The 16,193-nt window shown below is 41.8% G+C and overlaps 1 protein-coding gene across 1 annotated transcript in view; it reads right to left on the minus strand.

Annotated features, from left to right (window-relative positions):
• The window catches only part of hs6st3b (heparan sulfate 6-O-sulfotransferase 3b), a 126,625-nt gene extending 110,981 nt beyond the window's left edge, over positions 1–15,644 (minus strand). The window contains exon 1 of the mRNA XM_041844229.1: positions 14,340–15,644. Within this exon, the coding sequence (XP_041700163.1) occupies positions 14,340–14,878 (539 nt within the window). The 5' untranslated portion in view covers positions 14,879–15,644. The remainder of the gene's footprint in view (positions 1–14,339) is intronic.
• Positions 15,645–16,193: the final 549 nt, after the last annotated feature.

Here is a 16,193-nt window from a genome sequence, read left to right on the forward strand (position 1 = left end):
CAAGACAACTGCTAAACAGAGGGGGTTTTACAGGTGATACTTTGTATTCAATGAGACAGCAATTTTAGGCATATTACTTTACATGACATAGTAATCTGGCAGAGCGGAACTGATTTGCCGTTTCAACAAGTTTGCAGGGATTTTGTCAATAATTAAAGCAAGGATAGAGAGCCTGCTGGGTAAATCAGCAGCAGTGGCAAAATCAACAGTCACCCCTCTCACTCTCTCTCTCTCTGGTTAGCAACTAAGGTGACTTGAGCACCCTGCGCTCACACACTCTCAGCTCTCAGGGGTGGTGTGTGAAAATCGCACCATGCTCCATTCCAGCTGAACAGAGAGCCATCTGACCCTGTTCTGAGAGGGATAATGTAATGATGTTGGGTCTCTTCATGTTCATGAAAAATATGATTCTGGGCTTTTTTTGGTGCATAAAAGGTTTTGGTTGGGTTTCTTTCTATTCATTATAAAGGAAGCAGAGTTGTGTTATTGTTGAGGCTCCAGGCCATATGTTTGGTACCTTTAATCTTCTCCGATCAGATGAGCAGCCCTAGTAATGATAGTGAAGGGGAGCAGAAGGTGCATTCTGTGTCTAATAGACAGGAGCCTGACTCCTGCAGAATGTGATCAGATGACAGAGGACAACAGAGGGGAGAAATGAAGCCTGCATACAGTGTTTCAATACTGTGGAAAATTATTATATGCATGGTTTTCATCCAGAGGGAGACTACTGTTATAATGTTCCTAGGCCGTTCAATAGTCATTCAAAACATTGTAGCGTATTCACAAGATTTTTACATATACAGTGCCTTCGGAAAGTATTCAGACCCCTTGACTTTTTCCACATTTTGTTACATTACAGCCTTATTCTAAAATGTATTAAATAGTTTTTCCCCCTCATCAATCTACACCCAATACCCCATAATGACAAAGCAAAAACAGTTTTGTAGAAATGTTTGCTAATTTATATATATATATATTATTTACATAAGTATTCAGACCCTTTGCTATGAGACTCGAAATTGAGCTCAGGTGCATCCTGTTTCCATTGATCATCCTTGATATGTTTCTACAACTTGATTGGAGTCCACCTGTGGTAAATACAATTGATTGGACATCATTTGGAAAGACATACACCTGTCTATATAAGGTCCCACAGTTGACAGTGCATGTCAGAGCAAAAACCATGCCATGAGGTTGAAGGAATTGTCCGTAGAGCTCCGAGACAGGATTGTGTTGAGGCACAGATCTGGAGAAAGGTACCAAAAAATGTCTCCATCACTGAAGGTCCCCAAGAACACAGTGGCCTCCATCCTTCTTAAATGGAAGAAGTTTGGAACCACCAAGAGAAGGTCCTTGGTCAGGGAGGTGACCAAGAACCCAATGGTAACTCTGACAGAGATCCAGAGTTCCTCTGTGGAGATGGGAGAACATTCCAGAAGGACAAACATCTCTGCAGCACTCCAACAATCAGGCCTTTATGGTAGAGTGGCCAGATGGAAGCCACTCCTCAGTAAAAGGCACATGACAGCCTGCTTGGAGTTTGCTAAAAGGCACCTAAAAGGACTCTCACCATGAGAAACAAGATTCTCTGGTCTGATGAAACCAAGATTGAACTCTTTGGCCTGAATGCCAAGCGTCACATCTGGAGGAAACCTGGCACCATCCCTACGGTGAAGCATGGTGGTGGCAGCATCATGCTGTGGGGATATTTTTCAGCGGCAGGGACTGGGAGACTAGTCAGCATTGATGGAAAGATGAACGGAGCAAAGTACAGAAAGATCCTTGATGAAAACCTGCTCCAGGGTGCTCAGGACCTCAGACTGGGACGAAGGTTTACCTTCCAACAGGACAACGAGCCTAAGCACACAGCCAAGACAATGCAGGAGTGGCTTCGGGACAAGTCTCTGAATGTCCTTGAGTGGCCCAGCCGGAGCCCGGACTTGAACCTGATCGAACATCTCTGGAGAGACCTGAAAATAGCTGTGCAGCGACGCTCCCCATCTAACCTGACAGAGCTTGAGAGGATCTGAGAGAAGAATGGGATAAACTCCCCAAATACAGGTGTGCCAAGCTTGTAGCGTCATACCCAAGAAGACTCGAAGGCTGTAATCGCTGCCAAAGGTGCTTCAACAAAGTACTGAGTAAAGGGTATGAATACTTATGTAAATTTCAGTTTTTTATTTTAAATATATTTGCAAAAATTTATAAGAACCAGTTTTTGCTTTGTCATTATGGGGTATTGTGTGTAGATTGATGAGGATTATTTATTTGTTTTAATCAATTTTAGAATAAGGCTGTAACGTAACAAAATGTGGAAACGGTCAAGGGGTCTGAATACTTTCCGAATGCACTGTATATTTATACACTGAGTATATAAAACAATAAGAACTTCCCATGACAGACTGACCAGGTGAATCCAGGTGAAAGCTATGATCCCTTATTGATGTCACTTGTTAAATCCACTTATTGATAATGTTACCAAATTAGTTTACATATTGCACACTGAGTATACAAAACATTAACAAAACCTGATCTTTCCATGACATAGACTGACCAGGTGAAAGCTATGATCCCTAATTGATGTCACCAGTTAAATCCACTTCAATCAGTGTAGATGAAGGGGGGAGACAGGTTAAATAATATTTTTTAAGCCTTGAGACAATTGAGACATGGATTTTGTATGTGTGCCATTCAGAGCGTGAATGGGCAAGACAAAAGATTGAAGTGCCTTTGAACAGGGTATGGTAGTAGGTGCCAGGCGCACCAGTTTGTGTCAAGAACTGCAACTCTGCTGGGTTTTTCACGCTCAACAGTTTCCCGTGTGTATCAAGAATGGTCCACCACCCAAAGAACATCCAGCCAACTTGACACAACTGTGGGCCAGCATCCCTGTGGAACTCTTGTAGAGTCCAGTCCCCAACGAATTGAGGCTGTTCTGAGGGCAAAAGGGGGTGCAACTCAGTATTAGGAAGGTGTTCGTAATGTTTGGTATACTCAGTGTATATATATTTATATTCCGGACTCTGACATTGTTCGTTCTGATTTTGCTCATTCTGATATTTCTCCATTTATTTGTATAATTTTATTCATTTTACTTTTGGATTATGTGTGTATTGTTATTGTATTGCTAGATATTGCTGTACTGCTAGAAACATAAGCATTTCGCTGAACCTGTGATTACATCTGCAAATCTGTCTACGCGAACAATACACTTTGATTTGATTGATGAATCAAGGACCATTATCTAGTTGCGTGACAAAAGCTGGTGTTGCTCTAAATGTATCCTGGCTCTGGTAAATCATGCATCTACCCACTCTCATATTAACATGCTGCTCTCCAAACAGCAGCAACTTAAGAGGACAGCTCGGAGAGGCATCTCTCTCTCCAAAGCCCTGTATAAATGGCCTCGCTGCTCTCCTCTTCTCCTCTGACTGGCAGCACACTCCAGTGGAGCCCCGCTGCAGGACGACGCGCTGATCCACTCTGACATGCCTGACCTTTCCCGGGCCGCACGGCTGGGCTGGCTTGCCGTGCCCGCCTGAAAAGGCCATGCCAGTCAGGCCAGGCAGTCAGGCCCCGCTGCCCTATGCTCTCCGCCCTGCCTCACCTCAGCCCCTGCACTAGCTGCCATCTCAGGCCTGGCAGGGTGAGCTTCCCTGGACACCCACCCTGGACAGACAGCCACTCAGTCTGAGGTTCTCTCAACTGCAAAACAAGGGCCATGCCATCATAATCTGGCAGGGAAATATGAACCCTGTGCTTCTCTACAGCACCCATAGCAGGTAGGGCACTTTTCAGCACTCATCTAGTTTCTGCGGAAAATACATGTAACCTATACAGAAGGTCTGTATAAATGTTTTAAAGAAGCTAATAAATATGCATCCGAATCTATGGCGTTCCCATTAATGGTGTCACATTATAGATATCTCATTAAGCAGTCAACGCACGTGAGAGCTATTTCACTTAATTTAAGATTAAGCAAGACAATGAGGGGTAAGGAAATTGCGCCTAAACTAGGAAGTAGTTCTCCCTCATTTTCTGTTTTAAACAAGTGGAGTTCTACATTTTCATAATGTTGCCACTTAACTGTATGAGGTAACATATTTGTTCTTAGTCTCAATAGAGGCAGTGTTAATATGCTCTTGGAATAGCTGTTGGGGGCCCATTTAGGAGCCAGGGAGGGGAGGACTGAGAGTGCAGAATTGATGCTGCAGCTATGAAACGAGGAGCTGTCGCATCCAGTGAGCGCTTTCCAGAGCAAAGGAAACACTTGGCACTGCAGAAATAAATCATGTGCTCATGCCCTTGCAGTTTAGTGCACCATTGTATTTTTCTTCAAAGCAGGGAGGGAATTTCTCTGCTACAAACACTGCGGTTTCAGCATCAAGGGTGTGCTTCGCATAACACATTTTTCTCTCATTTGCGCCCTTCTCTGGCATTAAATGTTCAAGGAGCTACTTGGGTACAATCTACTGTAGTCTAAAGAGAGAATTAAACTAATGTTGAATGAATGAATGGATGAATTCAATGGACTAAGTGGTCAGAACAGCCAAATAACAGGTTGCTTCATTTAATAATTGACTGTAAATCTCCTGTGAGTGGCAACATTAAATGATGAATTCAGTTTGCATCTCATTATGATAACTACCTTTTGGTGGGCAGTAACAAAGCAGATGGCTTTTTATTTACTTAGACAATCTATATGTGCAAACGTGCATTTATTTTTCTCTCCTAAGGCTATATATTTTACATCACTCTGTGAAACTTGTGGATGGTGCTTGACTGTTTTCCACAACTGAACCTCTCCCATTTAAACTCAGTTAGGCCTACCAATATGAGTAAATCAAAACCCAAAAGCTGCAACAGCACATTTTAGATACAGTGCATTCGGAAAGTATTCAGACCCCTTGACTTTTTCCACATTTTGTTACGTTAAAGCCTTAATGACAAAGCAAAAACAGGTTTTTTTAAATGTTTGCAAATGTATTAAACCTAAAAAACTGAAATATCACATTTACATACGTTTATTTTATTTTTATTTCACCTTTATTTAACCAGGTAAGCCAGTTGAGAACAAGTTCTCATTTACAACTGTGACCTGGCCAAGATAAAGCAAAGCAGTGCGATAAAAACAACACAGAGTTACATATGGGGTAAACAAAACATAAAACATAAACATTGTTAACACAGTGTCCAATGAAGGGCCAGATGTATACAAAATGGTGTCGTCTGCGTAGAGGTGGATCTGAGAGTCACCAGCAGCAAGAGCGACATCATTGATATTCACAGAGAATAGAGTCGGCCCAAGAATTGAACCCTGTGGCACCCCCATAGAGACGGCCAGAGGTCCAGACGACAGGCCCTCCGATTTGACACATTGAACTCTATCTGAGAAGTAGTTGGTGAACCAGGCGAGGCAGTCATTTGAAAACCAAGGCTATTTAGTCTGCCAATAAGAATGCGGTGGTTGACAGAGTCGAAAGCCTTGGCCAGGTCGATGAAGACTGCTGCGCAGTACTGTCTTTTATCGATCGCGGTTATAATATCGTTTAGGACCTTGAGCGTGGCTGAGGTGCACCCATGACCAGCTCGGAAACCGGATTGCATAGCGGAGAAGTTACGGTGGGATTCGAAATGGTCGGTGATCTGTTTGTTAACTTGGCTTTCAAATACTTTCTAAATGCAGGGCAGGATGGATATAGGTCTGTAACAGTTTGGATCTAGAGTGTCACCCCCTTTGAAGAGGGGGATGACCGCGGCAGCTTTCCAATCTCTGGGGATCTCAGACGTTACGAAAGAGAGGTTGAACAGGCTAGAAATAGGGGTTGCGACAATTTCGGCAGCTAATTTTAGAAAGAAAGGGTCCAGATTGTCTAGCTCAGCTGATTTGTAGGGGTCCAGATTTTTCAGCTCTTTCAGAACATCAGCTGTCTGAATTTGTGTGAAGGAGAAGCGGGGGGGTGGGGGGGCATGGGCAAGTTGCAGCGGAGGGTGCAGAGCTGGTGGCCGGGGTAGTGGTAGCCAGGTGGAAAGCATGGCCAGCCGTAGCAAAATGCTTGTTGAAATTCTCGATTATTGTAGATTTATCGGTGGTGACAGTGTTTCCTAGCCTCAGTGCAGTGGGCAGTTGGGAGGAGGTGCTCTTATTTTCCATGGACTTTACAGTGTCCCAAAACTTTTTGGAGTTAATGCTACAGGATGCAAATTTCGATAGAGCTCTGCAGGCTATCTCTACAGTAGATTGCAACCCCACCCCCTTTGGCAGTTCTATCGAGACGGGAAATGTTGTAGTTGGGGATGGACAGTTCTGAATTTTTGGTGGCCTTCCTAAGCCAGGATTCAGACACTGCTAGGACATCAGGGTTGGCGGAGTGTGCTAACGCAGTGAATAACTCAAACTTAGGGAGGAGGCTTCGGATGTTAACGTGCAAGAAACCAATGCTTTTACGGTTACAGAAGTCAACAAATGATAACGCCTGGGGAGTAGGAGTGATACTGGGGGCTACAGGGCCTGGGTTAACCTCTACATCACCAGAGGAACAGAGGAGGAGTAGAATAAGGATACGGCTAAAGGCTTTAAGTACTGGTCTTCTAGTGCGTTGGGTACAGAGAAAAAAAGGGGCAGGTTTCCGGGCGTTGTAGAATAGATTCAGTGCATTATGTACAGAAAAGGATATGGAAGGATATGAGTACAGTGGAGGTAAACCTAAGCGTTGGGTAACGATGAAAGAGATAGCATCACTGGAGGCACCGATTGAGTCGGTCTCCACGTGTATGGGGGGTGGGACAAAGGAGCTATCTATGGCAGGTTGAGCTGGGCTGGGGAATCTACAGTGAAATAGTACAATAAGAAATAACCGAAACAGCAATAAGCAAGGCATATTGACATGGGAGAGAGGCATAAAGCAATCACAGGTGTTATTCGAGAGAGCTAAGACAACAGCTGGTAATGGCGACAAAGTTTGGGCTGAGGCTAAACATAAACAGGATGCAGTACCGTATAAAGGAACAGTCCAGCAGGCATCAGCTGTATAGCCGAGTTATCATAAGGTCCGCTGAATAGCAATAGGAGAGTTTGGAGGTAGTTCGGGGGCTGCTATAGCACTGGTGAGCAAGAGGCCACGGCTAGCGTGTGCTAGCGGGCCGGGGCTAGCAGATGGATCTTCATGGTCGACGTCGTAATGGGAAACCTGTTGTAATCGCATCAGACAATTTCGTCGGCAGACCAGTCGTGTTGGATCGGCGGGGCTCCGTGTCAACACTAGGAGGTCCCGTCCGGTTGACAGAGGTAGATAGCCGGGAGAAGGGCCTGGCTCGCGGCTAGCTCGAGGCTGATTAGCCAACAACAACGTCCATTTGATTGCAGCTATCTCGCTACGATGATACGGTATTCAGACAATTTACTCAGTACTTTGTTGAAACATCTTTGGCAGCGATTACAGCATTGAGTCTTCTTGGGTATGACGCTACAAGCTTGGCACACCTGTATTTGGGATGGTGCCAGGTTTCCTCCAGGCATGACGCTTGGCATTCAGGCCAAAGAGTTCAATCTTGGTTTCATCAGACCAAGCGGGCTGTCATGTGCCTTTTACTGAGGAGTGGCTTCCGTCTGGCCACTCTACCATAAAGGCCTGATTGGTGGAGTGCTGCAGAGATGGTTGTCCTTTGGGAAGGTTCTCCCATCTCCACAGAGGAACTCAGGAGCTCTGTCAGAGTGACCATCGGGTTCTTGGTCACCTCCCTGACCAAAGCCCTTCTCCCTCGATTGCTCAGTTTGGCCGGGCGGCCAGCTCTAGGAAGAGTCTTGGTGGTTCCAAACTTCTTCCATTTAAGAATGATGGAGGCCACTGTGTTCTTGGGGATCTTCAATGCTGCAGACAATTTTTGGTACCCTTCCCCAGATCTGTGCTTCGACACAATCCTGTCTCTGAGCTTTACGGACATTTCCTTCGACCTCATGGCTTGGTTTGTGGTCTGACATGCACTGTCAATGGTGGGACCTTATATAGACATGTGTGTGCCTATCCAAATCATGTCCAATCAATTGAATTTACCACAGGTGGACTCCAATGAAATTGTAGAAACATCTCAAGGATGATCAATGGAAACAGGATGCACCTGAGCTCAATTTCGAGTTTCATAGCAAAGGGTCTGAATCTTATGTAAATAAGGTATTTTTAATACATTTGCAAAAAAATCTAAAATCCTGTTTTCACTTTGTCATTATGGGGTATTGTGTTTAGATTGCTCAGAAAAAATACATATTTAATCCATTTAAGAATAAGGCTGTACAGTAATCAAATGTGGAAAAAGTCAAGGGGTCTGAATCCTTTCTGAAGCACTGTATACTATAAATACAGATACTGAGTATTTATTATACACTACCAGTCAAACGTTTGGACACACCTACTCATTCCAGGGTTTTTGTTTATTTTGACAATTTTTTACATTGTAGAATAATAGTGAAGACATCAAAACTATGACATAACACATATAGAATCATGAAGTAACCAAAAAAGTGTTAAACAAATCAAAATATATTTTATATTTGAGATTCTTCAAATAGCCACTCTTTGCCTTGATGACAGCTATGCACACTCTTGGCATTCTCTCAACCAGCTTCATGAGGTAGTCACCTGGAATGCATTTCAATTAACAGGTGTGCCTTTCTTTCCTTATTAATGAGTTTGAGCCAATCAGTTGTGTTGTGACAAGGTATACAGAAAATAGCCCTATTTAGTAAAAGACCAAGTCCATATTATGGCAAGAACAGCTCAAATAAGCAAAGAGAAACGACAGTCCATTATTACTTCAAGACATGAAGGTCAGTCAATACAGAACATTTCAAGAACTTTGAAAGTTTCTTCAAGTGCAGTCGCAAAATGATGAAACAGGCTCTCATGTGGACCGCCACAGGAATGGAAGACCCAGAGGTACCTCTGCTGCAGAGGATAAGTTTATTAGAGTTACCAGCCTCAGAAATTGCAGCCCAAATAAATGCTTCACAGACTTCAAGTCACAGACACATCTCAACATCAACTGTTCAGAGGGGACTTTGTGAATCAGGCCTTCATGGTCGATTGCTGCAAAGAAACCACTTTTAAAGGACACCAATAAGAAGAAGAGACCTGCTTGGGAAAATAAATACAAGCAATGGACATTAGACTGGTGGAAATTTGTCCTTTGGTCTGGAGTCCAAATTGGAGATTTTTGGTTCCAACCGCTGTGTCTTTGTAAGACGTAGTGTGTGTGAACGGATGGGGGAGGAGGTCTTATGGTGTGGGGGTGCTTTGCTGGTGACACTGTCTGTAATTCATTTAGAATTCAAGGCACACTTAACCAGCATGGCTACCACAGCATTCTGCAGCGATACGCCATCCCATCTGGTTTGAACTTAGTGGGACTATCATTTGTTTTTCAACAGGACAATGACCCAACAAGAAGGAGAGTGATGGAGTGCTGCATCAGATGACCTGGCCTCCACAATCCCCCGACCTCAACCCAATTGAGATGGTTTGGGATGAGTCGGACCGCAAAGTGAAGGAAAAGCAGCCAACAAGTGCTCAGCATATGTGGGAACTCCTTCAAGACTGTTGGAAAAGCATTCCAGGTGAAGCTGGTTGAGAGAATGCCAAGAGTGTGCAAAGCTGTCATAAAGGCAAAGGGTGGCTATTTGAAGAATCTCAAATATAAAATATATTTAGATTTGTTTAAGACTTTTTTGGTTACTACATGATTCCATATGTGTTATGTCATAGTTTTGATGTCTTTACTATTATTCTACAATGTAGAAAATAGTAAAAATAAAGAAAAACCCTTGAATGAGTAGGTGTGTCCAAACTTTTGACTGGTACTGTATATTATATCTGCTGTCATTTAAATAACGGATCACATTCATCATCGTCCTCGAGGTAGTTCAGACAAGTTCAGACATTCAGTGGGCCACGGTTATGAAGTAAACACAATCATGTCAAATTATTTTATGATGAAGACTGCAGATGCACATTTCAATAATACATCGACAGAGGATTATAGAGCTCATAATACATATCATGAATTCTTTGCCGTTTGCCTTCAGTCAATTGTTCCCTGTAATATTTCTAAATGGTAAGAACTGTATTTCTAAATGCACTGTCAACTGTGTGACCTTAAATAGACCGGTGTGTGCCTTTCTAAATCATGTCCAATCAATTGAATTTACCAATAAATGGACTCCAATCATTTTTACATTTACCAGACGCTCTTATCCAGAGCGACTTACAGTTAGTGAATACATATTTTTTTATACTGGCCCCCCGTGGGAATTGAACCCACAACCCTGCAAACACCATGCTCTATCAACTGAGCTACATCCCTGCTGGCCATTCCCTCCCCTACCCTGGACAAATTGTGCGCCGCCCATGAGTCTCCCGGTCGCGGCCGGCTGCGACAGAGCCTAGATTCGAACCAGGATCTCTAGTGGCACAGTTAGCACTGCGATGCAGTGCCTTAGACCACTGCGCCACTCAGGAGTACAATCAAGTTGCAGAAACATCTCAAGGATGATCAATGGAAACAGGATGAACCTGAGCTCAATTTCGAGTCTCATAGCGAAGGGTCTGATTACTTATGTAAATAAGATATTTCTGTTTTTTTATTTGTAATGAATTTGCAAACATTTATAAAAGCCTGTTTTCGTTTTGTCATTATGGGGTATTGAGTGTAGATTGATGAGGGGGGGAAATTATTTAATCCATTTTTTAATAAGGCTGTAACGTAACAAAATGTGGAAAAAGTCAAGGGGTCTGAACACTTTCCGAATGAACTGTACATAGAAAATACATTGGATTTGAAAGAAGTAATCAATGTAAACTGTTGTTTTGAGGGTGAAATTTCAACCACAGGATTATGTCATCATGGTAACCAGATTTCAACATAGACAAACCTTGTATAAAATACTGTATGTTGAATTTGTACCTTTAAAACAACATCAGATCTTCAACGTCATTTCCACTATCAGAAAAATAACAATAGCCTGGGCAGCACCTCCTACTGGATAATTGATCTATCTACAGCTAACCTTTGGTCTCCTATTCAGGGTTTTAACCAAGCCCATCCCTGCTTTTCTATGATATTTGTCACTGACTATTACTAATGTGCTATCCTGAGAATGATTGTTGAGAGATCTCCATTTAAAAACTAAATAGATTCACTGTTTCTATCGAAGTCATTCCAAATCTAAGTTAAAGTATAGGACTAAATAAAATCAAACTTTATTTAAAGTGCATTTAAAGTTGGATTTGATTTGATTCAGTCCTATTCTTTAACTTTGATTTTTGGTTGAGATGGAGACGTGAATCCAACATATCAATTATTAATATGTAGACAAACTGGAATTAAAGCCAGACTAAGTCAAGGGAACAGATGGAACTATACATCTCCTTCAAATGTTGATATTTGGTTGCGTTGTCAACCAAACACAAGTCAATATTACTTTTGTAATACAATAAATTGCCTATTAACTTGTCGGCAAGTTCTCAAATGATATGTTGGATTCAAGTCTCCAACTCAACCAAAAATAAAGGTTAAAGAATGGGATTAAGCCAGTGGCTCAGATGGAACTATCTAAGCAGTATACACATCTCCTTTAAATGTTGATATTTGGTTGCGTTGTCAACCAAACACAATTCCATATTACTTTTGTAATACAGTAAATAGCCTAAAGTTAAGGCTATCTTACAAACTACAGGTGTAGGATCTTAATTTGATCACCCTGTTGCAGGATAATTTGTAGTGTATTTGAGGTTTAAAACAGTTTCTAATTTCCCCTTTGAAATTTCAGACTTGATTTTCCCTTACGGAAAATGTATTAACCGCTACAAAGATGTCCATTAATTATAATCCACATAATAATTCACATTTCCTGTTTCTGCAGGATCATTTTCCTCCTGTAGCAAACTGGCTCAAATTAAGATCCTACACCTGTAATGCAACATTATACCCTAAAATACGAACACATCCATGGCCACATTTTGAGGTTACTGTGACTACAAATATCTTCTAATGTAATCATATAAAGCGTGCATGTTCAAGATAGCATGCATAGGTCGTCACAGGTCTGTGGAGATCTTCACAATTGCTGTAATAATCTGCGGAGAATCTCAAACTGCATTGATCACTTGCACTATGTACTAATAATGTAATCTCAACTGCAATCCAAGTCATTTGGTTGTGCTATTAGATAAAGCACAGTGATAACACTCTAATTTGTTGTATAAATAACCAAAATATCTGACATGGTATTCCCATTTGAACTTTGCTGTGCTTTTAAATGAGTGAAAGCGCAGTGATAGACGTTTGGGTGCCAACTAAACCAAAATCAGACATTGTTTTTCCATTGGAATTTGGTTGTGCTTTAGATGGTTGAAAGCATAGTGATAACACGTTGGAAATTCAAAAAACTTTTAGAGTGGCTGAATATAGGTTGTAATCAATGTCTCAACCAAACATTACCCAATTATCCATGTTGAAATGACTTGGTGTGCACAGTGGGCCACAATCGTATGCAAATCTGTGAATACATGAAAAGATGGATCACTTAAAAACTCACAATATTGAATTGCACTTTCCTACTTCCTAAATGTCATGGTTTGATTGCAGAGATTATGTAGCATTTGGTCTAGACTACATTTATTTGCAGCGGGCTTTAATACCAGGAAATAAAAGTAAGGTCAACAGCAACAGGAGCTTTTACAGAGATGGGGACATGCTTAAGACAGACCTATTTTCTCACAATAGAGGATGCAGGAAAAAAAAGGCAGAGAGGCTTGTAGCCTGCGTAACAGGGTGCTTCTAGGTAAACAGTAGGCAGGGAGAGGACAATGGATATACAAGATAGAGAGACGGAGAGTGGGAGAATGGTAACTGCTGTGACTGTATTCCTTGCATCATCATCATTGAAGGACAAAAAATACTTTGAAAAAAGTGTCCAGTGAAAAATAATGTTTAAGAAAATGAACAGCATGGACACATTACAATTCATGCTACAGACGGTGAGCAGGGGAGACACAATTCTTAAAGGAGACTATAATGGATTAGAGATTACATGGTTGACATGAGGACTGTAGAGAGCCTTTGCACAAAAGCAGATCCCAAACAAAAGGGTATAACCCACACTATAAACTCATAAACTGGCCATTCAGATAGTCCGCTTGAATAGGCCACCTGTAATCCTATAAAAAATCGGAGAGTTTCTCATTGGTGTATACATTTCAAACTGGCCACCTCATACAATATGTTCGAACACTGTCCTTGGCTAAACTGTAGAAAATACCTAAGAGTAAACTGTATTTTTTGTGTGTTTTCTACAGCTGTGGTGGATAATGGTGGTGAAGACGTTTCTGAGAAAACAGGGCTGCGTTCTGTCCTCCAGGGAGACTGTGAACCATGTGACTGGCCAACATAGACATACATCCCTTATGTTCTACATCAATTTCCATGCTATCTTTTCATAGCGGTGCAGGAGAGTGAAGCTTCTTCACACTTGAGATGGATGAACTTCATGTGACTTTTCCCACCCTTCCTTACCTTGCACCCTGTGATGTTTTCAAGGGAAAGTCATGAGCAGATCAAACAGAAAGCACGTACTTAGCACTTCTGAGCGTATAGCATGCATCGTCAATTCCTAGCAGTGGCACCATTTTATGGTTCAGTTCATTTTAGTTGCAGGAATGCCCATGTTATTGGTAACACCTAATTGGTTTACAAAATCCACTCTGTCTGACCTTACTTAACACTATGACCAAAGTTTTTATGTGATTTCAGGTTTCTATCACATCCATCCACATCCATCCACACTCTCTGTGCTGAGAGATAGATTTCCACCAGCTGCACTTGCAATCTCTACTTTAACTGGTCCACAGTCGATCTATCTCTGACACCTGTAAATCATCACCAACAACTCCCTGTTACATTTTAGTCATTTAGCAGAAGCTCTTATCCAGAGCGACTTACAGTTAGTGAGTGCATTCATTTTTCATACTGGCCCCGTGGGAATCAAACCCACAACCCTGCCATTGCAAACGAAGCATGTTTTGTATTACAGGTAACTTCAAAAGCCTTTTTTGTATTACAGTTCATAGTCTCAGAGTTAAATGTACATTGAACTGTAGGCCATGCTGTGATTACAGAAGTTGAAGCACTTTTTCAAGAAGGCAATGCTACGGAAAGTGTGAATATGAATGTAAAGGTATTTCTCGCCCTACTGCTTTCCCTCCCTCTCTCCACACACACACACACACACACACCCAGAGAGAGCGAGAGAGAGAGAGAGAGAGAGAGAACATAATGTTATACTGTACCTTTTGTTCTTTTGAGCTTCCTTCTTGTCCATGATGACAGGTACACAGTTGGTGAGCTCTGTCCAGTCGGCATGCAAACCACAGCTCCAGCCCGTAGAGAACCGAGAGAACAGCCAGGACTCCTCTTTCCCTGGTCGGTGGCATGTACATTTCTTCTGCCCTGGCTTGCAGTCGCATGGTTGCTCCAAACGAATATTCCTAACTAAGTGCCTTCCGAATGTGGTTCCCCCGGTCTTTTGAATGTGTAAAAACACTATCACATCGTATCCTTTGATGTTGAAATCCACGTGCCGCTGAAGGTCTCGTTCAGTAAAGTTGAATTTTGACGGCAATTTCGGAGGGCTGTCATCCTCCAGTTCTGTGTAAAAGTCTTCGTTTGTCCGATATTGGGTAGAAAGTATACTGACCCCTCTCAAATTTTCCCCAGTTTTAAAGTGGCAAGAGTTGCTGCCAGCTGGACATATATATTGATAGCCTATCATTACAAAAAGAACAGCTAAAATAGGAACTAAAATCAACTTATTGGATTTATCATCCATGTTAACAATAATATGTTTTTATGCCATTAGTGTGAATTATTACACATGATCCTTTCAGTAGTTGCTGCTTTATTCATCACAATAATGTCTATGGATCTTCAGAGTGCCACATGTTGATCTGGACAAGATTTAGTTATTTTTCTTGCTATCAAAAGGCATATTTTGGTCTAAGCAGGTAGCCTACCTTTATGTTTCAAGGATACTGCAGTCATATCACACCAGAGCATATAATTTAAAACAAGGCAGGCTTGCAAAAACATGACATATTCCGGTTATTTCTCACCTTGGTTGTCCAACTTCACAAACGGTATTTTCAGTGTTGCACACTGACGTCCCCAGTGCTAGAATCTCAAGTGGAAACGAACCAGTCAAAATGTTTTATTCTGATCCCGCAAAATTACAACTTCACATTTCGCGAAACAGTTGTGTCTGATTCACTTCAGCACCACAAACGTGCTTGTAGGGAAGTGGAGAAATGTCGGGGTTTATCCTTATGTTCAAGGCGTGCGCATGAAGGGGCAAGCGACTGCAGCTCCGACTACAGTGGGATGGGTCCTGAAGCATCCTTATACATCGCGGGGTTTAGTTTTCTTCAAATATCGCAGGCTAGCTTAGGCTATTACTTGAAGATGCTGCTGCATTCAAGACCCGGTGATCATATTACGCCCTCTTCTTGGTCATATCCTTTCTATCGATTTTTGTGGACATAGCCAAGGCTACTGTAACTTGGCTATAGGCTAGCATAGGGAAAAAGGCTCATAATCTTTCTTGTCTCGTAGAACAGATAGCCTACATTCAGCTCTTGCGGATCAGTCAGTACACACAAGTGACTAGACAAGTCGATGTTTTTAAACTAAGCTATGAGAAATTGGGAACGGAATGTGAGTTTAGTGCCGTGCAATTAATTAACCAATGATGGCTAATCTTACACCAAGAAAATGGAACCAATAGCACTTTGAAGATTGCAACGAAAGCCAATGGCGACAGAATAATACAATAAAAACGACATTACAATATTGCCAGCCAATCAAAGGGGGAAACAATGTATCCAGTCCAATCCAAATACTGTACTAACTTCAGGCAGCCTATTTCATGCATTGACATGGTTTCATGAGAGCCAAAGGCATTTAAAACAGTTAGCACAATATGAATAGATAATTAGATTAATCAAAAAATGAAATAAATATAAAAGTTAAAAACCAATCGTTAGGATCACAATTTGTGGGAATGAAACATCATCACTTACGATTTCAACACCATGGACAGATCCCAGGTATCAAGTAGAAACACAAAAGGCTGTTTGTAGTCAATTGTT

This window comes from Coregonus clupeaformis, chromosome 23, assembly GCF_020615455.1.
Source record: "Coregonus clupeaformis isolate EN_2021a chromosome 23, ASM2061545v1, whole genome shotgun sequence".
Classification (NCBI taxonomy): Eukaryota; Metazoa; Chordata; class Actinopteri; order Salmoniformes; family Salmonidae; genus Coregonus; species Coregonus clupeaformis.